Source organism: Vidua macroura, chromosome 13 (genome assembly GCF_024509145.1).
Source record: "Vidua macroura isolate BioBank_ID:100142 chromosome 13, ASM2450914v1, whole genome shotgun sequence".
In the NCBI taxonomy this organism is placed as follows: domain Eukaryota; kingdom Metazoa; phylum Chordata; class Aves; order Passeriformes; family Viduidae; genus Vidua; species Vidua macroura.
In genome coordinates this window covers 17,119,485-17,138,372 of record NC_071583.1, presented here as the reverse complement: position 1 = coordinate 17,138,372, position 18,888 = coordinate 17,119,485, and the positions used below count along the sequence as shown (strand labels likewise).

General features: G+C 61.8%; 3 protein-coding genes across 7 annotated transcripts in view; 1 reads left to right on the top strand and 2 right to left on the bottom strand.

Annotated features, from left to right (window-relative positions):
- Window positions 1-602: 602 nt before the first annotated feature.
- MST1R (macrophage stimulating 1 receptor) lies at window positions 603-8,734 on the bottom strand. 3 transcript variants are annotated; one of them, XM_053989665.1, is made up of 21 exons: window positions 8,646-8,734; window positions 6,924-8,221; window positions 5,555-5,743; window positions 5,349-5,474; window positions 5,101-5,271; window positions 4,734-4,903; window positions 4,466-4,643; window positions 4,235-4,380; window positions 3,966-4,127; window positions 3,729-3,822; window positions 3,400-3,627; window positions 3,174-3,320; window positions 2,938-3,097; window positions 2,764-2,856; window positions 2,454-2,687; window positions 2,290-2,370; window positions 2,036-2,217; window positions 1,853-1,962; window positions 1,592-1,757; window positions 1,376-1,512; window positions 603-1,299 (listed from the first exon to the last, which is right to left on the bottom strand). In XM_053989665.1, the coding sequence occupies exons 2-21, from the start codon at window positions 8,139-8,141 to the stop codon at window positions 1,029-1,031; spliced, it is 4,263 nt and encodes a 1,420-aa protein (XP_053845640.1). In that variant the 5' UTR covers window positions 8,142-8,221; window positions 8,646-8,734; the 3' UTR covers window positions 603-1,028. The 3 variants fall into 3 exon arrangements, with proteins under 3 accessions (XP_053845640.1, XP_053845641.1, XP_053845642.1); XM_053989666.1 differs by having other exon boundaries at window positions 3,406-3,627; XM_053989667.1 differs by lacking the exon at window positions 5,555-5,743.
- Window positions 8,735-10,023: 1,289 nt separating this feature from the next.
- MON1A (MON1 homolog A, secretory trafficking associated) lies at window positions 10,024-15,272 on the bottom strand. Of its 2 annotated transcripts, none has more exons than XM_053989707.1 (6): window positions 15,078-15,272; window positions 13,701-13,842; window positions 13,003-13,470; window positions 12,054-12,822; window positions 11,818-11,965; window positions 10,024-11,361 (listed from the first exon to the last, which is right to left on the bottom strand). In XM_053989707.1, exons 2-6 carry the CDS (start codon window positions 13,825-13,827, stop codon window positions 11,221-11,223), a joined length of 1,653 nt encoding a protein of 550 aa, XP_053845682.1. In that variant the 5' UTR covers window positions 13,828-13,842; window positions 15,078-15,272; the 3' UTR covers window positions 10,024-11,220. The 2 variants fall into 2 exon arrangements, with proteins under 2 accessions (XP_053845682.1, XP_053845683.1); XM_053989708.1 differs by having other exon boundaries at window positions 12,054-12,819; window positions 15,078-15,270.
- A 136-nt stretch (window positions 15,273-15,408) lies between these two features.
- The window catches only part of RBM6 (RNA binding motif protein 6), a 58,055-nt gene continuing 54,575 nt past the window's right edge, over window positions 15,409-18,888 (top strand). Inside the window, exon 1 of one of the 2 annotated variants that reach the window (XM_053989357.1) lies at window positions 15,409-15,474. The gene's annotated coding sequence lies outside the window, so the exon portion shown is untranslated. Of the gene's footprint in view, window positions 15,479-18,888 lie in introns of both variants that reach the window. The other variant, XM_053989356.1, reaches the window with a different exon arrangement.

Below are 18,888 nucleotides of genomic sequence, written 5' to 3'. Positions count from 1 at the left end.
CCTTAGTGCCAGGGACACTGTAATCCCATGCCCTGGGCTCCATGATCCCATGGCTGGGCACCCACAACCCCAAGAGCATCCTGATCTGATGCCTGGCCACCTATCATCCCAGGAGCATCATGACCCCATGGGCACTGCAATTCCATGCCCCAGGCATCCATCGTGCCACGAATCCTGGGGTAGCATGGCCCATGTGCCAGGACTGCAGGGGCATCGTCATCCCACGTCCAGGAGCATGGTACTCCTCACATGCCTCGTGCCTCACAGCCACCCTGGCCACAGGCCAGATGTGGCTGGGAGGAGGACTTTTAGCAAAAACCTCCTAGACATCCCAAGGTCAGAGGGCCATGGTGGGACATAGGGTGCAGAGCGGGGCCCCGGAGTGGCAGGCAGTGGAGGATGGTTCCAGGGTGGCCACAGCAGCACCATTGTGCAGATGCCCTCCTTTCACTGTCACAGCAACAGTGGGTGTCCCCTCCTCAGTGCCTCACATGAGGCGGGTGCCCCAAGAGCAGGTGGGGAGACACCTCACCCATGCAGGGGCACGAGGATGCTGCCAACCTGGGGCATAGCCCCCTCAAAGACACAGCCCCAGCCAGGGAAAAAATATAATTAGGTTTTAATGAGTGATTTGAGCAGCCAAGAGGCTGGAAACTCCACGGGAGCCCTGGGAAGGCCAGGCCCAACAGCACTCCCTGGGTATGGGGCCCCACAGCACCCATTTGCTATGGGACTGAGCCCCCAACCCCAGAGCACAGACTCATCACTGTGGGGCTGAGCCTCACACCACCCAGCCAGCACAGGACTGAGCCCCCAGCATCCTGTGGTGTGGGACCAATCCTGGGGAGCAGCCAGCAGGGTCTGGGTGTGAGCTGTGGGAGAGCACTCCACAGCACCCAGCCGCCTCCCAGCACCCATCCCATAGGGAGGGTGCCCCATAGCATCTGGCTGCACACTGCATCCCTCCTCAGGGGAGCCTGCCTATGGTATATGGGAGTCTGGGGGACCCCATGGTGCAGGGAATCCCATCAGCACACAGATGTGTTGTCATCCTCCTCCTCTTCCTTCTCTTCTTCTTCCTCCTCATTATGTTTATCCTCATCCTCGCTATCAGGCAGCTGCCCCGGGGGAGCAGGGGGAAAGGGAGGACCCCAGTCCAGGCTGGTGTAGGTGACAGTCAGGTTGACATAGTGCTCACCATCCAGCGTGGCCAGGACACGCTCCAGCTCACCCACCAGCCCGGTGAAGGACGGTCTCTCCTCGGGCGCCGGCGCCCAGCAGCTCAGCATCACCCTGTACCTGCACCGACACCCCAGTCAGTGCTGGCAGCCCCCCAGGACAACCCCTGCCCCCTGCCACCCCCAGCTGCACTCACAGGGTGTCGGGGCAGTGAGAGGGCTGTGGCAGGCGTCTCCCCTGCAGCAGGTAGTGGGCCATGTCGTAGGGGTCCACCCCGGCGTACGGCGATGCCCCACGTGTCAGCAGCTCCCACATGAGCACCCCAAAGGACCACTGCCAAGAAGAGAGCTGCCATGGGCACACAGGTAGGATGGAGATGGGGGATGGGACGGGGAGGGAGAGTCATGCCTACCACATCAGACTTTGTGGTGAATTTTTGGGTCTGGAGGCTCTCCAGTGCCATCCACTTGACAGGCAGCTTGGCATGGCGGTGCTGCTGGATGCTGTAGTACTCCTTGCCAAACACGTCCCGCGCCAGCCCAAAGTCAGCCACCTTTACTGTCAGCGTCTCGTCCAGCCTGCAGGACACCAGGTCGAGGTGGGGACTCCTGGGCACCCCCAGACCCAGGCGGTTACCCTGTAGTGGAGGTCTGGAGGGCACAGGCACACTTACATGCAGTTCCTGGCTGCCAGGTCCCGATGCACAAACTTCTTCTGGGCCAGGTACTCCATGCCCAGGGCCACCTGCAGCCCGAAGCCAATGAGCTCCTTCACTGTGGGGCTCTGTGAGATGGGAGCAGTGAGCATGGAGACCCTGGCACCCATCACCGCCCACCCCCCTTGGGGTACCCCCTACCCGCTCCTGGGTGCGGATGAACTGGCGCAGGTCCCCGTGGCGCATGTAGGGCAGGACGACAAGGGGCAGCCCGTGGCGGGGCAGGCACACCCCCAGCAGCGAGAGCACCTGAGGGTGGTGGAAGCTCTTCATGAGGATGCCCTCGCGCAAGAACTCCTCCACCTCCTCCAGGTCCGTGATGCCTGCGGAGAGCTGAGCTGTGGCCGTTCCGCTGCTGCGCCATGGGAGCACGCACGGGAGGGGGAGCTACTCACGGTGCAGGGACTTGACAGCGCAGTGGAGGTCCCCCAGCAGCGGGTCCGTGTAGGTGCCATGGTAGACGCTGCCAAAGTGCCCTGCAGGGACGAGTGGCACAAAGCTGGCACCACACACACTGGGCAGGTGACACCACAGCCAAATCGAGGCGCCAAAGAGTCACCTTTGCCGATGACCTGGTGGCGGTGGGTGACGAGCCGCTCCTCGGGGATGAGGATGTCCTTCACTTCCTCCAGCAGCTCCGGCCGCAGATCCTCCAGGCAGCAGGATGTGGCCCTGAGCAGGGGCATGGGGGATCCGCCGCCCGCTGCGCCAGCACCAGCACTGCCATTGGCACCGGCACTGGTGACTCGTGTGCGGGGCCCCACGGGGCCGCGAGTGCCCGCTGTGTTCAGCACTGCCGGGACAGGCAGAGGCGGGGTGAGGGCTGGCAGCACCCAGCGCCCCGCCACCCACCAGTGACACCCACTTACCCAGCACCTCTCTGTAGTCGACGCCGGGGCGCTGGGTGGTGACAGGGGGCTCGCTGCGGCCGGGCTGTGCCAGTAGCTCCAGGTTCTCCGTACCTGCAGGCAGCGATGGGGTGGGTAGGGGGTGGCGTGGCAGGGTCTAAGGGCATCAGAGTGCCCGGCGAGCACGGCACTCACCCCTCCCCTTCTTCCAGCGCCAGCGGAACAGCACGGCAGCCAGGACGCAGCAGACCAGGAAGGTGATGCCGGTGCCCAGAGCCAGGCTGGCGGCCAGGTCCAGCGATGTGGGGGGGGACAGAACCCAGCCCAGCGCCTCACAGGCTTCGTTCACACAGATCTGGAGGATCAGGGGCTAAGCAGGGATAGGGTGGGGGAGACTGGGGCGGGTGGTTGCCCACCCGGGGGGTTCCTACCTCCACGGGGGCCCCAGCGGGGGGCAGGCGCAGCTCGCGGGGCAGGCGGCACGTCACCTCGTTCTTCAGGACGTTGGGGTGGCAGTCCTGGCCCCCCACCGTCATGGTGATGTTCATGCAGGTGGCCACGGCGTCCAGCCCCAGTTGCTGCCCAGACAGAGCACTGTGAGCTCGGGGGTCCTGTCAGTGGGACCCCTTACTCTGGCTCACCCACTGCCCCACGTACGTGCACCTCGATCTCATCGTCGCCGGGCTTGAGGCGGAGCCGCCTGCCCTCCTGCTTCAAGGGGAAGACCTTGGGCCGGGAGTAGTAGCGGAGGCGGAACAGCCAGCGGCCGTCGGCGCCGTCCAGCAGCACGCTCAGGTTCCCCAGCACCACCTCCACCTTGCTCTCGAAGGGGAAGGCTGGGCTGTGGCACAGCAGCCGATCTGGTGCCAGCGGGTTCTTACACTCCTGTGGGCAAGGAGATGCTGAGCACCGGCTCGGAGTGTGCCCAGGGGATTGCGGTGGGGTGGGCAGGGCCGGGAGCGATGGCCCCACACCCCGGTGCTTACTGTGGCTTGGGTAATCACACCACCGGCTTCAAAGCGGATCCTGGCGCGGTACACGGAGTCCAGGTGGGTGCCGACAATGGTGAGCAGCGAGCCCCTAGAGTGGGCAGGGATCAGGTTCCCCGGGGTGCACATGGTCCCCAGGGTGCCTGCAATTCCCAGCACCTCGTCCTGCCCAGCCGGGGCAGTGGCGGGACAGGGCTGTCCCCTCACCCAGGGGAAGGGAGCCCACGCACTCACTCATAGCTGCAGCTGGGGACGATGGCGGATACGGTGGGGTCAGGGCGGTACTGGAAGGGCACGGGGGCCGGGAACTCCTCCCCATCGATCCACAGGGCTACCCGGGCTGCGCCCAGGCCACCAGCGGCGGGAGCCGTGCATTGGATTGTCCCATTGCCCTGCCTGGAGACACGACAGCCGTGGCTGGGGAGACAGTGGCACTGCAGGGGCTCCCCGTGCCCGTCCCGTGCTCGGGACCCTGCTGTGCCACGTGCAGGGCAGGGTTGTACCTGGGCTGCCCAGTCAGGGCACACTCGGAGCCATTGACCATCACCTGCCAGCTGCTCCCTGCCGAGATGTGTTTGCCATGGAGTGAGAGGTGGGTGCCACCCCCCCGAGGGCCAAACGGGGGGTGCAGGGCACTGACGTGGGGCTCCTGAGCAGAGATGGGGTCAGTGGGACGGGTGAGCGAGCCAAACCCCCCCGACCCTTCTAGGGGCACTGCCAGTGTGGAACCATACCACGAAGACGAAGCCGCCGAGGGTGGCGGAGCCGTAGACCCGGAAGCCAGAGGGTCTGGCGGGCTCCTCCACAGTGAGCACCACGTCGGCTGGGCCCCCCACCGCTGCCGGCCCCCCTGGCTCCAGCTCACACACCAGCACATCCACAAACTCCTTGCGGCGCGAGGTGGGCAGGGGTCTGCGGGACAGTGATGGGGGATCAGCCCCAGGCCGGGGGGCAGCCCCAGACCCCTCTCAGCTGCTGTTCTCTCCCAGCACCGCTGCACACCTGTAGCTCTCGCTCTCCCCCGGCAGCACGGTGCAGCCTCGCCGTCCCACTGCCACCCGGTAGGCACCGCGGGGGCTGTGGCTGGGGTCGGGGTCCAAGTGGGAGCGGAAGGTCATTCCACAGAGTGTCACCCGTGTCCGACCCCGCAGTGGGGCACTCCGGGGATGGAACTGTGGGAGAGGCACCCGTGTCACCCCAAGCCCCCAAAGTCCAGTGACTGTTGCGGGTCCAGAAATACTCTTCTCTGAGGAACACAACATCCATCCCAGGCAGGGGGTCCCACCACATGCCACCCCATTTGCCATGTCCCTCCCCATCTGAGTGCTTGGGAGGTGTGAGGAGCAGGGGCACGGCAGCGCAGACCTACGTCGGTGAGGACGGGTGGGCAGCTGTCCTGGACCCAGTGGCCGGTGCACTCGTGGCGGCGCCTGCACCCATCCCCACACCAGCCACAGCCCATGAAGCGCTCAGCCCGCAGGCAGCGCTGGCACGTGGAGAAGTGGCGGCAGCCAGGGCCAGTGACATTCAGGAGCCACACCTGGGGATGGAGAGTGGAGGTGAGTGGGACACATGGAGCTCCATGCCCACCCCACGCCCCGCAGACCCCCCACTCACCTTGGTGCCAGCAGTGAAGAACAGCGAGTGGCTTTGCAGCCCCATGGCACCTCGCACTGGCCCCGGCTCTCCCAGGGAGAAGTTGGACAAGGTCAGAAGGTAGGAGCTGGAGCGCTGGAGCACCATCTGCAGCAGGGCAGAGCAGCGGGCTAAGCATACCCCACAGCCTGCCAGGACCTGACATTCCACCTGACCCCCCATCCCACCTGGAAAACGCGTCCTTCTGCTGTGCCCAGGTGGGCCACAGTGACATCTCCCATGGCGGTGACGAAGAGGGAGGTGAGGAGGACACCTGTCAGCTGCCCGTTGAACAGGTCCACTTTGTGGGAGGCAGCAGGGATGAGGGTGGGCTGATCCCAGCAGCTGGTGTTGACCACCGGTGCTGAGAGGTTCACCTGTGGCCGAACATGGGGTGGGTGACTTGGAGCTGGCCCTGCCACCCCAACTCCCACACCCTCACAGGTAGGCACCAGCTTGATCTGTGATATTTTGCAGCAGCACTAGATTGCTTAAGTTCCCCTCCAGGCTGGGAAAATTTTGGAGAAAAAACCACATCAGCAGGCCCTCCCTCAGTCCCCCATGTGGCGTCAGATCCTGCCCTCCCCTCCCATCCCATCTGGATATAGTTATTTGTGCTGGCACCACAGAATGCTCACTCCAACCCCAGTCTTCCCTGACCCCTGGAGCTCAGCAAGGGGCTGAAGAGGGACACCAGGATCCATGGCGTCCCCACTTGACGCCCCCAATGCAGAGGGGCTGGGGTCCCCTCTGAGTTTCTCCTGCCACAGCGTGAGTCAGCAGCAGTGAGCTGTCTGCTCTGTGTGGGAAGAGGAGGGGATTTGGCTGCACCTTGCCCTGAGCCTGGCTGAAGACACCAAAGCTCGTGTCATGTGCTGGGATGAGGGGGCCCTGCCAGGGTGCCCACCCATCTGCATCTTGGCCGTGCCGGGGCTTGTACCTGGGACACGGTGTTCCTGCCCCGCGGCTGTGGCAGACGAGGAACCCCGGTGACTAATTGCACTTCCGCCTGCGGTTTATTTGCCCAGAGAAGGCGGTGTCTGGGCCTGGGGGACAAGGCAGGAGCAGCCCGTACCTCACACATCCAGCCTGCGAGGCACCAAGGCTCTGTGGCTTTCCTGCCCACCTCCCCCCCCGCCACATAAACAAGCTGGAGAGGGTGGCTGGGGTCCAGGGACAGTCACCACGGGGGCCAGAGTTGAAGCTGCTGGGGAGGCCGTACCAGGAGAAGAATTGGCCCAATGCATGACATGTGGCAGTGTGCCCATATGCTGGCACATGTACCAGTGAGGTGGGGGGCTCAACAGATCCCTGCCCTCACCCAGCCGCCTTGGTGCAGCCAGGGCTGCCAGAACACAGCATCCCCTGCAGTAGGTGGTGGGTGGCTGCTGGGCTGACTCACACCTGGGTGATGCCGCTCTCCCCCTGCCCTGCCCTGCCCCACCCCACCATCCATCCCACTACACCAGTGTTTCCCAGCTCCTGAACCCACTTTCTCACATCCCAGCCACCCCCCAGGGTCCCCGGGCCGGATGCGGCGCAGGGTGGAGCACTCACATTGTGTGGGCAGTACTCCACCGGCTGGAAGAAACTGAGCCCCCGCAGCAGTGGCTGGTGCCCGGTGCCGCAGCACTTCTTCATGCCCTCCTCCATGGCCTGATTGAGGAGGCGGAGGGGGAAGGCGCAGACAGCCGAGTTCTCCTGTGGCACTCGGCTCTCCGGCCGGCTCTCGGCAAAGGCACCGAAGAGCACCGTGTCGGTGTCGTTGATGCCGAGGTCGCGGGCCAGGCGTGCACCAGGGCGGGCAGCGTGGGCTGCCTGCAGCACGTTGTAGGCGATGTCCCTCTCAGCATCCTCCCCGCCGCTGCGCCGGCGCCGGCGCTTGGACTCAAAGCGGCAGTCGAGGACGAGCTCGCGGTAGTGGCGGAGGTCACGCTCGTGGGTGCTGAGCCGCGCCAGGCGCGTGTGGTACACTGCTGATCCCGGCCGTTCCGGCTGCACCGTCAGGAAGTACACGTGGTCCCCGTCGGCAAAGGAGTGCACATAGCGGATGGTGTAGTTGTTGCGGTATTGTGGCAGCACCGTCAGCCACTGGAAGTCATTTGAAAAGCCATTCAAAGTGCCCTTCAGGCGTCGGATGGACACCGACTGTGGGCTGTACCCTGCTGCCACACTGCTGTTGATGGTGGAGCCGAGGTAGAAGACAGAGGCGTAGGAGGTGGCCACCACAGTGGCACTGGTCCCCAGTGGGCTGACCACGCAGTCAGGGCAGAAGGCAGGGCTGTTGCCCATGGCCGAGTACAGGCAGTGTGTGGCTGTGATGGCCACCTTACCGTCCTGCACCTCCAGCTGGTGCTGATAGCACAGCCCATGCTGTGCCGTGCCACAGCTGTACAGCCATGGCTCCAGTGGGTCCAGCAGCAACAGGACATTGTCTGTGTCCTCAGGGCCATCTGTGGTAGCTGGGCACAGGCGACAGATCTCACACTTGGCACTGCCCACTGGGCCGGTGATAAGGACGGAGAGCAGGTGCAGCTCGGGGCTGACCAAAAGGATGCGGTTGCGGACGGCCACAAAGGCAGCGACTGGGCTGTCGGAGTCAGTGAAGACAGCAACATTCTGGATGGGGCTGCCAGCATCGAGGCTGGGCAGTGTGTAGGGGATGGAGAAGTTCCTGGTGGAGCTGTAAGGGATGCGGGGACACTGCCAGGCACCGGCATCCAGCAGGGCCAGGGCGAGCAGCAGCCAGAGGCACACACAGCACAACAGGCCCATGCTGTGCAGTGCCACTGGTTATCGACAGTGCTCAGCACCCAGCAGGCTCAGAACACATGGAGGATGGGCCACCATTGCATCTGCCAAAATAAAAAAAAAATGGTTTTACCCACTTATTTTAGGTGAGGACCCAGGCACAGCCACAGTCAGGTGTCATCTGGGGCTGCCAGGGTTCCCAAGGGCCAGATGATGATGGGTAGTGCCGAGGGAGGATCAGTCACATCAAACCTCTTCCGAAATACCATGAGTAGGAGGTGATGCCAAGCTGCCTGTGGCAGAGGGACAAATCCTGCCTTCTGCCACCTACAGACGCTGCCTGTCACCCTGGGGCATCTCTGCCCTGCAATGACCCATTCTGGGGACTGGGATAGGGACCCCGCCAGCCCCTGGGACAGCAACGGGGACTGAGGATCTTGTGGGACGAGTACAAGGCCTCCGCCACCCTCCCGGGACTGGGACCCCGAACTACTCCCGGCCTCCACCCCCGGCCCCGCCGCAGCTCACCAGGTCCGGGATCTCCCCTGGCTCCGGCTGCCCCCGCCCCATCCGTCCGGTCCGGTCCGATCCGAGCGGTGCCGGGCGGCAGGGCGCTCACCTGGGCGCTGCCGTGCCGTGCGGTGCCGGGACAGGGCGGAGCGGAGAGGGGCCGGGACGGAGCAGGCGAGGCGGGACGGGACAGGGCGGAACGGGGAGGGCGGGTCCTGCCCCCGCACCGCCCGGGGCTCCCCGGGGGCCGGCACCGGCACACGCAGCCCGGGGGAAGGAGGGTGTTCTGGGGAACAAGGAGATCGTGATACCCGGAGAGTGGCTGGGCACTGCCGGGGTGACAGGCACGGCTGGGCACGGTGCCCAAGAGGCGCACGGGTGTGAGTCGGGGCCGCTGATCGGAACACGGGCGCAGGGCTGGCACACTGCCTCGGTTGCTCGCTGCAGGTCCGGGTGGCCGTCGGGGGATCCCCGTGGCTGGGAGGTGGCTGCCAGCAGCATCCCTGGGTACGAGTGGGGTCCTGCATGTCGGTACCCGTTGGCCCCTCGGCCGCAGCCCCCAGCCCCGCTGCCATAGGGACAGCTGCCTGCCTGACATATAGAATCGAAACTGCCGCTTCCTCACAGTTCCCGCGGTGGCACCGCGTTCTCTGCTCGCTTCCAGGCCGACAGGGCAGCCTTGAGGGCTGCGGCAGGCTCAGCGTCGGAGTTCCTAGCTGGGAGAAAAGAGCAGGGCTGGGAGAGCCACAGCTTTGCCAGGGCAGCTTTGAGGGTTATTTCTGTTGTGCCCATTCTGTGTCTCATGTCCCTTTCCTCTCTGGCTACCCGCAGTGGCAGGAGGTGCCAGCACCTCTGGGAGTGACTGCTGTTCATAGGGATGGGGGAAGATTCTTTACATCCCGATCCATACATGGATTTGCCCTCCAAGTGCCCTGCTGCCCTCAGATGCTAGGCCCATGAACCCCAGGTTTGCACATGGACCTTTCCTCCAGGTGAGCGGGGTGCTGAGGACTTTGGTCCCAGGAGAGGCTGTGCCTGCCGCCTGGCCAGCTCCAGCCCTCCCAGGCTCCCGCCCCGTGTTGTGCAAGGCCCGGCAGTTCCGCTGGCTCCCGGCCTTACCCAACAGCTCCTTCCTCCAGCTGCGCCTCTGCTCGGTTTCGACATGAGCTGGCCGTGGCCAGCTCAGCCCGGGGATTTTGCCGCTCCCAATATCCAGCCAGCGCCGCCTCCTGCCAGCACAACCCCGGCAGCCCTGCACCACTCCCAGGCAGCTTTCCTGGCTCCCAGCAGATCCCCGGGGCTGGACTGCACCGTACCAAAACTTGGAACAAACTTCCTGCCCAGCTTGGTCATCCCCCCACTCCACTGAACACACAGGAATGTGACAAGACTTAACTTAGGGTCCAGATAATGTTTATGAGCAAAGACAAGCGATTACACTCTGGCAGGAGCATAAATACAGGAGCAGACCCCTGTGCTAGCCCTGCCGGATCCTTCCCAGCTCCCTCTGTGCCGGGGTGTCACCCTGATGGCTCTGCCCCTCCTCCGACACCTATTCCAGCACTATTCAGACAGCCCCAAAACACGGAGTTGGGCCGTTCACAGGTGCTCAGCCCCACACCAGTGCCTGGGGCGGTCAGGGAGGTGCAGGAAGCTCAGCGCAGCTGGCTGAGGGGCTGGGTTTGGGGGACAGGTGCTCCCGTGCCAAGGGGAAAACTCTCCATGGGCTGGGAAGCACCATGGCCCTGTACTGGGGGGGGTCTCCAAGGAGATGTGCTTGAGCTGCCCCTTTAGGATCCATTACCCACAGCCAGAACCATGAGCCCACAAGCACCCTGACGAACACCTCAGCTCTCTGGAGCTGCTCTGTGTCCCTGTGGTGAGGTGGGCAGGACCCTGCTGTCCCAGCTGGGGCAGGCTGACCCATCCTGCCTGCCAGCATCCCCAGGGACAGATATCCTTTTCACAGCCACAGTGGGAAGGGTCCAGGCTCATACAGATGCCAAGGGGGCAAACCTGCTCCAGGACTGCAGACGCTCCCTGGCACTCGGGGGATCCAGATCCCCCAAGGCAGGGAGAGGAGCAGCGTGTGCCCCAGGCCAGCCCTGTCCCTCCCCTAGACGGTGTCACCCGCCATCTGTGGGCACAGCAACATAGGGCTCCCCTGAGTGCTGCCACATCTCCCCTGGAGACCCCCACCCTTGGCACAGCCACAGGAAGTCAGAGAAGGGAGGTGCCAGACACAGGGAGCAGGATCCTGGGGCTCTGCTCCCCTCTAGTAACCTGGGGTACCAGCAGCCTCACTCCAGGACCCCCACAACAAGGGATGGAGCTGGGGACTGTGAAGGAAGAGCAGGCCCCCCAGCTGGGGCACTGCCTGCAGCTGAGAGAAAGTCTTGTTCATCCCCTTCCCTTTCCCTGTGCACCCCATCTCTACCAACCAGGTTGGACAGTCCCGCAGGTGGCGTTTCCCTGTGCTCTGGGGTCCCACCATGCCCTCTCCCCTGGACACACAGCCCAGGAATCCCTGGGAATGGGCTCCCCAGCACAGCGGGGGCTCTCCCAGCTGGCTCCATGCCCTGGGTGATGCCCATCAATACGTCTGAGGTGTGAGGATGAAGAGTCGGTCTTCCTCCTTTCGGATCCACTTCATGAGCTTGTTGACAGCATTGATGGCGCCGGCCTTGGTCCCCAGGGGACTGTAGCATACGTAGAGCTCAAAGGCATTGGTTACCTGGGAGAAGGAACAGGACACATGCTGGGAAACAGGACTGTGCCCCACTTGAGGCTGGCACTCCATCTTCCCCCCCATGGGCTACCAGCAATGGGCTGAGGGGCTCCAGTGCAGGGACACAAAGTGGCAGTGGGGTATCCTAAATGGGTGGCATCTGGTTTTCTCAGAAGTGGGAGAACTAAACCCTGGAGTTTGCCCCACAGTGGGTATTCTCCACAGCACTGAGTTCACGACAGGGCATGGCACAGCCCTTGGTGCTGGAATTCACCAGCTCCCACTGCTACCCCTGCCTGTCCCACCCTCACACAGGGGCAGGCTCACCTTCAAAAGGACCATGCACAGGCTGGGGTCCTCCCTGGGGACCACGGAGCTGGTGCTGTGTAGTGTTACCACCCCCTTTCCATACCACACAGGACCAGAAAAGACAGGCTCACCAAACCCCACCAACAGCCTTACCCATGCCAGGAGGTTTTCACGGGGGCCTGTGAAATAGATGTTCTTCAGGGGCCGTGAGGAGTTGTGGGCCCGACTGTGCAGGTACTGGTAAAGCCCCAAGAGCCTCTCTTTCTCCTCCTCCTGCACGTAGGGAGCCTCAATCTCGGGGCTGCAGGAACACAGCACTCCATTAACCCAATGAAGAAGGGGCTTGGCCCGTGCCACGGCCTTGGCCCAGTGCTTCCCCGGGGCCTCACCTGGTGAAGAGCCCGGAGCTCTTGGACTTGTAGATGAAGTGCCGGAGGTCAGGGATGCCCACCTGGGCGACGCTGTAGAAGGGGGTGCGCAGGGCCTCCTGCAGAGCGTGGTGCACCCCCCGCCGCCGCAGGCGCTCCTGGAAGCGCCGCTTGCAGTCGGACACGGTGAAGAAGTCCTCACGGTCAGTGGAGACCAGCAGCAGGCACAGGTCCATCTCCTGCTCCAAGTAGGAGATGTGGGCGTGGAAGAAACCGCTGGAGTTGAACTTAGGGAGGCAAATGGGAGTCCAGGCTTCACCCTCCCGGAAAGAGGAAGAAGAGCTGATGAGGTTGAAGAGCAGATGGAGGTCAATGGGGTGAAGGAACTGATCCTTCTTCCTCACGAGAGACACCAGCTGGTTCCCAGACAGTAGAATGGAGAAGACCAGGCTCTTGGCCTTGGCCTGCTGCAGGCTGCTGCTGACAGCGTCCCGGACACTGGCGGCCAGGGGCAGGCAGCGCACGGCGCCCATCAGGAAGCTGGGGTCGTGGGCCATGAGGTCCAGCAGGTTGTCGGTGATGCGCTCGGAGCCAGCCAGGAGCCGGCGCAGGTCATAGTTCTGCTTCTGCTGGAAGATGTGGTTGAGCTGGGTCCAGGTGAGCAGGCTCAGAATCTGGTAGTAGATGTAGAGCAGCTCGTGGGCAATCTCCTGCTCCGACTGCCGGGTGCGGGCCACTGCCACCAGCACCAGCGGGCTCCTCCGCACGAAGACCACCTTGTAGCCATCTGCTTGGGAGGGAGTCCCCGGCGGGCCGGGGGCAGACCCGTGAGCCTGGCTGCCCAGGGCTACAGCCAGGCTGCAGCCTCTCCCCCAGCAACTCATCTGTCCCCAGGGACGTGGCCCATGGTGGCAGGCGCATGGATGGGCAGGCCGTGACCCCCCCATCCCATTCCCCCCCAGGGCGGTACCTGCGTGGATGGACCGGATGGCGTTTTTCTCAGCCTCCAGGAAGGACACCAGGGCCATCATGACGCCCATGGTGCTGGACAGGGCCTCCTCAGAGCCATAGCGGGAGTACACGGGCTTGCCCGCCTCGCTCAGCACAAAGACGTGCTTCCGGTGCAAGCGCCAGGCGTCCATGGTCACGTCCTCCTCCTCCTTCCCCGACAGCACCGAGTCGCGGCGGGTGGTCTGCGGGGATGGCTCCAGCTTCCCCTCCTTGCCCGGCCTCATCTCCTCCTCCAGGTCGAGGGCCATGCCCGTGAGCTGTGTGCTCAGCTCGCTGAAGTCCTTGCTGATCTGCTCCATGCTGCTCTGCTCGGCCGGCTCCCCCCGCCTCTCCTCCGGGCTCTGCGCCGCAGCCGCCCCGTCCTCGGGACTGGTCAGGTCCTCGTAGGAGCGGGTGTGCAAGAACATGGCTCCCTCCTGGCCCGCCCCTGGGAACAATGGGCCATGCAGCAGCCGTCCTTGTGTCCCTCATGCTGGGGGAAGGATGCAGAGGGGACCTGCCTCCTCTCCCCATCCCACAGCACCCTGTGGGTATGGGTCCTGCTAGTGGTGAGTGGGCCCATCTGCCCCTGCCCACAGGGCTGTGGAGGTCCCAGCCCGCATGAGGAGCTGCTCTTTCCCCCCCTTGCTTCCCTCCTTGGTGAGCTGTGCTCCGTACCTGGCTCTGTGCCCTGTGCCAGCCCCGGCGTGGGGCTCTCGGACCTCTCTGCGTGTTGCCCATCTCCTGGCGCCAGGGACCCATTGGGCACTTCCCAGCTTTTCTTCTTATGGACATCTGCAGCCATTCCTCGGGGCAGGACCTGCATGTGACCCACAGTGTCACCCCTGTGTCCCCTCACTTTCAAAGCAGGCCCTGAAATGCTCTGTTCTCCAGCGGGGCCAGGCCAGCACTCGTGGCCCAATCCCGCTGGCTCAGCATGCAGCACCGAGCCCTGGTGAGATGTCAGGAAAGCTGCTCTAATCCAGCAGGATTTCCTCTCTCACGCAGCCCCAGCTCTTTCCAGGCCTCTGGCCACGGCACCTTTCATCCAGGCTTGGCCCCGATTTCCCCCGTGAAAGCTGCTCAGTCTCCCTGTGCAGTGAGGGGGAAGGGACACGGCCCTGGATGGGGCTTGTCCCTACACCTGAGATCCCAGAGGCCTCGTGTTTGCAAAGGGAGGGGTTTATGACCCTCCTCGGACCGGGTTAGGTGGCTGCCATGGGACGAGGCTGGTGACACTCCTTGTGAGCTGGCACATATGGCACCACCCCGGGAGCTGGGTGCCCTCTCCAGCAGAAGCCATGCCTCCAGCCCACTCCTTCCTCCCTTCCCTGGGGGAAAACCAGCCCAAAAGTGAGCACAAGCAAAAGCAACAGGAGGCAGGCCAGGCTGGCTAGGAGCCTGTGCCCCTGAACCTGGCTGCTAGGGAAGCTCAATGAGCCCGGGCTCTGCTCTGTGTCCCGGCACACCTTCTGCTCCCAAATCCAATCCCACTAACGCTGCACCTGGGGGAGCCAGACCACCCCCACAGAGTCCTGTGACAGCCCCGGGGTGGATCAGGGCCCTGTCCTTACCTGCGGGGGTTCATGCAGCTCCCACCCCCAAACCTGTGACAGCTCTGGAGGGTGTTGGGGAACTGGCCAAAGCTCTGTGGTCCCCTGGGGAGCTAAACCCTTACTCCACAGAACCCTGTGACAGCTCTGCAAAGTACTGGGGAACAGATAAGGACTCTGTCCTCATCTAGGGGAGCCCGAGACAGCCCTGCAGAGTGCCGGGGAGCTTACTGGGATCCCGTCCGCACCTGGGGGAGCCAGATACCCCACTAAAATCCTGTGACAGCCCTGGAGGGTGCCGGAGAGTGGATCAGGGCCCCGTCCTCACCTTTCCTCCTCACCCTGCTGACCTTCCCGTGGGCGAGACTCACCCCAGGACCCTCCCGGCCCACCCCGGACCCTCCCGACCCCTCCCCCTTCAGCGCTGAGGTGTCACCGGTCCTGCAGCCCCGACACGACCCAGGCCCAGGACCCCTCTTAATGACAACGCGCAGGGACCCACCTCCGCGGCTCCTCCCGGGGCCGCCCTGCAGCCCCCTGGGCACAGCCTAGGCGGGTCGGAAAAGGGCTCGGAGCCGGCGGCGGGCGGTGACCTCCCGCCCTACCGCCGGTCCCGGCCCCGACCGCGGCGACACCCCCGCCATCGCGGCGACCCGCCGGGGGGCATCATGGGAGTTGTAGGCGGTGCGCTCCAAGGGGGATCATAGGAGTTGTAGTTCGTGAGCCGCAAGGACACGCCTGAGAAGGGGCGGCAGGAACGGGACAATAGAGACTACAATTCCCAGCATCCTCTGGGTGCCCGAGGGGGAGGAGGGAGCCGGAAGTTCCGGGTTCTCGCCGTGGCGGCCGTGGGGCCTGTGCGAGGCGGGAGCGGCGGAGCGGGAGGAGGAAGAGGAGGAGTAGGTGATGAGGGTCTCTCGGGAGATAAAGGGGATCGCCTGGGATAAAGGGGATCTCTCCCAGTGGGGTGAGAGGGGCGAGGAGTGTCCCGAGGGGCTCCCGGGGTGGGCTTGCCCGGGGTAGAGGAGGGGAGGCTGCGGGGTCCATGAGGATGGCGGCGGGGGGGCGGGGGTGGTGTGTCTGTTTTGGCTCAGGAACAGAGTGAGGCTGGGTGCGGCCCGCTGCGGGGCGTGAAGCAGCGGGGCCTGGCGCTGTGGGCCCGCAGCTGCGTGCCGTGGGCTCGGTGTCTCCATCAGAACCTCATGCCCTAGTGGGATGTGGGTTGTGGGGTTGGGATGCTCAGCCCCTGGATCGGGATACGGTATCCCACATGGTAGTGTTGGGGGCTGCCGTGTGCGTATCATTGTCAGCTTTTGTGGTGTTTGTGGATATCTCAGTGTTGTTCTGAGGCCCTGATCAAGATTAGGGCCTTTTTGCACCAGGTCATATGTGTGTCCATCTCGGAATGCTTGTGGTTGTAAAAGGGATGGACCAAAGTGGGCTGGATGCGTGCTGGGCTGCAGAGGGATCTGATGGGAGCTGTGTGTTAGTGGATTTAATCCCAAGTGATGGGCTAAATGGGATTTTGGGCTGTGAGTAAAGGCTTAGGTGGAGGCAGGATGTGGTCTGCCTCTGGTGGAGGCCACGTAAGGCGGTGATCAGGAACGACTGGAAGTGATGCCCGTGACCTCCCGTGCTCTCTTTTTAAAAACAATTGGCACCTCAAGGGGCTGGTGTTGCTGCTGCTGTGTGGTGTTACTTTTGGCAATGCTGCTGAAGGTGGAATCCACTTTCCTATCCTAGCAGGGTTTTAGTGGTGTGAGAGTCTTTCCCAGCATCCACTGGTTGGGAACACACTTGTGAAGTCCTTTGAGACAAGCAAGGTCAGGATAGTAATGGGGTGGGTTGTATGTTAGGAATTCACCTGATTGTCTAATACATGTTTTTAAAGCATCACAGAGATGAAAAGTATTCACATCCCCTCTTTTTAAATGAAAATCCTCCAGCCTGACACCTATGAGAGGCAAAATGGTTCCCTCTCCCTTCACTTCCATATGTCAGTGACATGCTTTTGATATTTTTTCTGAATTAGGGATCTCTAACTAACATTGGATGTAACTGGCTTTCTTGGCTACTTGCAGTTTCTGTAGCTTTGGGGAATAGTTTTCTCTTGTACCTCCTGCAGTACTTAGATTTCACAGAGGCCTTTTCCTTTCTTCAGCCTTACAAAAACTTTACTGAGTGCAGAAAGTTGTTCCACAGCAAACTGCTTTCTCTGCTCTCATGTATTTCTGTGTTTGATTTCCTCATGCTCTATAAATACCAAGTCTTGGCAAAATCTGTTTGGAGAGAAGCTCTGAATATCAGAGTATTTTTCTGAAAATAGCACCCAGTCTGTCACCAATTACCCTTCTCTCCCCCATATTTGGGAAAAAAGGTGTGAAGTTGGGTGTAAATTGGTGAGGAGACACTTGAGGGCTGTGCTGGCATTTCCCACTCGGCCCCTTGACAGATGTCTTTATTTAGTCCTCAAGAAGACCAGTTGCTTAGTGTGGCTCAGCTGCACAGTCCCCATGATCAAAGCCATTATTTTACCATAGCAAGATATAAATTGGAATAAGAGCTCCAGAGTTTGCTGTCAGGCTTGGCACGTGCAGATTGGGAAGTGGAGCCAGGAACCTCCCCAGAGTTGTCTGGGGAAGCTCTGGGGAGGGCAGGGGCACGGTCCCGAGGAAGTCATTGGGTGTAATTGCCAGGGAGCATCCGGAGCTCCACCAGCCTCTCCTGGGAGGGCTCTGCGAGCACCAGTCACTGGAGGAACTAAAACCACAAAAGAGCTTCTCCTTCTTTAGTTGTGCCTTCTGTATCTTCAGTGGAGCTGAGGCTTTGCCACCAGGAAGTAGAGCCAGCTGGGACAGGAGTAGGAAAGATGATGCAAATGTGCCTCCCGAATGTTCAGGGTAATTGTAACAGCTCATGATTGTCCTAGAGAGCTGTTGGTCTGGGCTCTGCCAGTGACTGGGCTGTTTCCATCTCCTCAAACACTTGGTTGTGACCAGAGTATGATAAAACTAATGGATGCACAGTTCCCAGCACGCAGGTGGCTTTTTGCCATGATTTGCTGTTGGCCTGGGGTGTCTTTGGCAAACAGCCTCACTCAGCTGACCTGTCTCCCAGCATTTACCTGGGAGCTGGGAGGTGGGAGCTGAGCTGGCAGATACCTGCCCATGGCAGAAGGGTGAATCCTCACGATGTCTCATCACGGTGTGCTTTTTTTGGAGCAGTTGTAGCAGGGTGTACCTTCAGGAGATCTTGGTGTCAGTGGAAGCCAGGCTAAGACCCTTCTGTCCCTGTCCTGCAGTTTGCTGTCACCTTGGTTTGTGGGGTTGTGTGGTGAAGCGTATCACTGAAGTGACCTGGGTTAAATATAACTCTCTTCTGAGGGTCATCCGTGGTGCAGACCCAGAAAAGCACAAGCTGGCACAGCTTACACCCAGTGCTTTGCCAAAGGTGGAGGCAGGGAGCAAATCAGGCTGAGTGGGGGCTGTCCGAGCCAGTGTTGCTCCCTGTGTTATTGAACCATGACCTCACGCTCCCGGCGCTTGCTGCATGGCTCAGCAGGTCTGTGCCAGGCCTGGTAGCTGTCCAGTGGTATTTTTTTCATTGTCTGATAATTTGAATATTATGTCTAAACAGTTTCCAGTTGGCAAGGGATTTTATTTTTATTTTTTTAAGTTTTGGTAAGGTTGTTGACTTAAGGAGAACTGGAATGGGGGAGGGAAATCCAGAAGGGAAGAGCAAGAAATGCGAGGTCTGCAGGCTGCAAAAGATCTCGGATGAAAGGACTGGCTGACAGCAGGAACCATCTCCCTTTGTCTGCCTTCGCCATGAAGGGGGTGTGGTCTTGGTTCTCTTAGTAAGAGAACTTTTCCTCTGAAAAAGATGGAGGAAATCCTTGGGACCAGGGTGGTTATTTATCAAGAGCCGCGTAAAATGTGAGCAGACAGTACTCTCAGGCTTGAGTGGCAACGGGATGAGCCTGTTTCTTTGGAAGTGACACTGGGTGTATGGATTAGCAGTGGTTGTACAGGTTGCCTTCCTCAGTGTCTGCCTGCTTGGTTTCTGCCAGAATCTGTTGTCCTGGCTCCCACCTGAGCCTTCCCTGGGGGGTAGTGGACCCTGGCAAGAGCATGGACTCTCTCTTGGCACAGCAGCTCCCTCGGCTCCTTGGCACAGACAGCTGCCAGCAGCAGCATCCGGAATTGCTCCTTGGTGGAAGGTCTGTCATAACCTGCTCTGCTGACCTGCCTCCGCTATGGCAGCGCTGACCTTTGGAAGGGAGAACAAACAGGACTTTATGTGCCTTTCTTTGA

Bases quoted from the DNA above. Each gene is read 5' to 3' on its own strand.
- MST1R (XM_053989665.1), bottom strand. From the start codon at position 8,141: ATGGGCCTGTTGTGCTGTGTGTGCCTCTGGCTGCTGCTCGCCCTGGCC. The intron at 3,628-3,728 runs GTAAGCACCGGG...CCTTGCCCACAG, and splicing joins GTGTGATTACCCAAGCCACA to GAGTGTAAGAACCCGCTGGC. The intron at 3,098-3,173 runs GTAGGAACCCCC...CTGATCCTCCAG, and splicing joins CCGCTGGGGCCCCCGTGGAG to ATCTGTGTGAACGAAGCCTG.
- MON1A (XM_053989707.1), bottom strand. From the start codon at position 13,827: ATGGCTGCAGATGTCCATAAGAAGAAAAGCTGGGAAGTGCCCAATGGG. The intron at 13,471-13,700 runs GTACGGAGCACA...CATTGTTCCCAG, and splicing joins GGCACAGGGCACAGAGCCAG to GGGCGGGCCAGGAGGGAGCC. The intron at 11,966-12,053 runs GTGAGGCCCCGG...GTGTTCCTGCAG, and splicing joins AGCTCCGGGCTCTTCACCAG to CCCCGAGATTGAGGCTCCCT.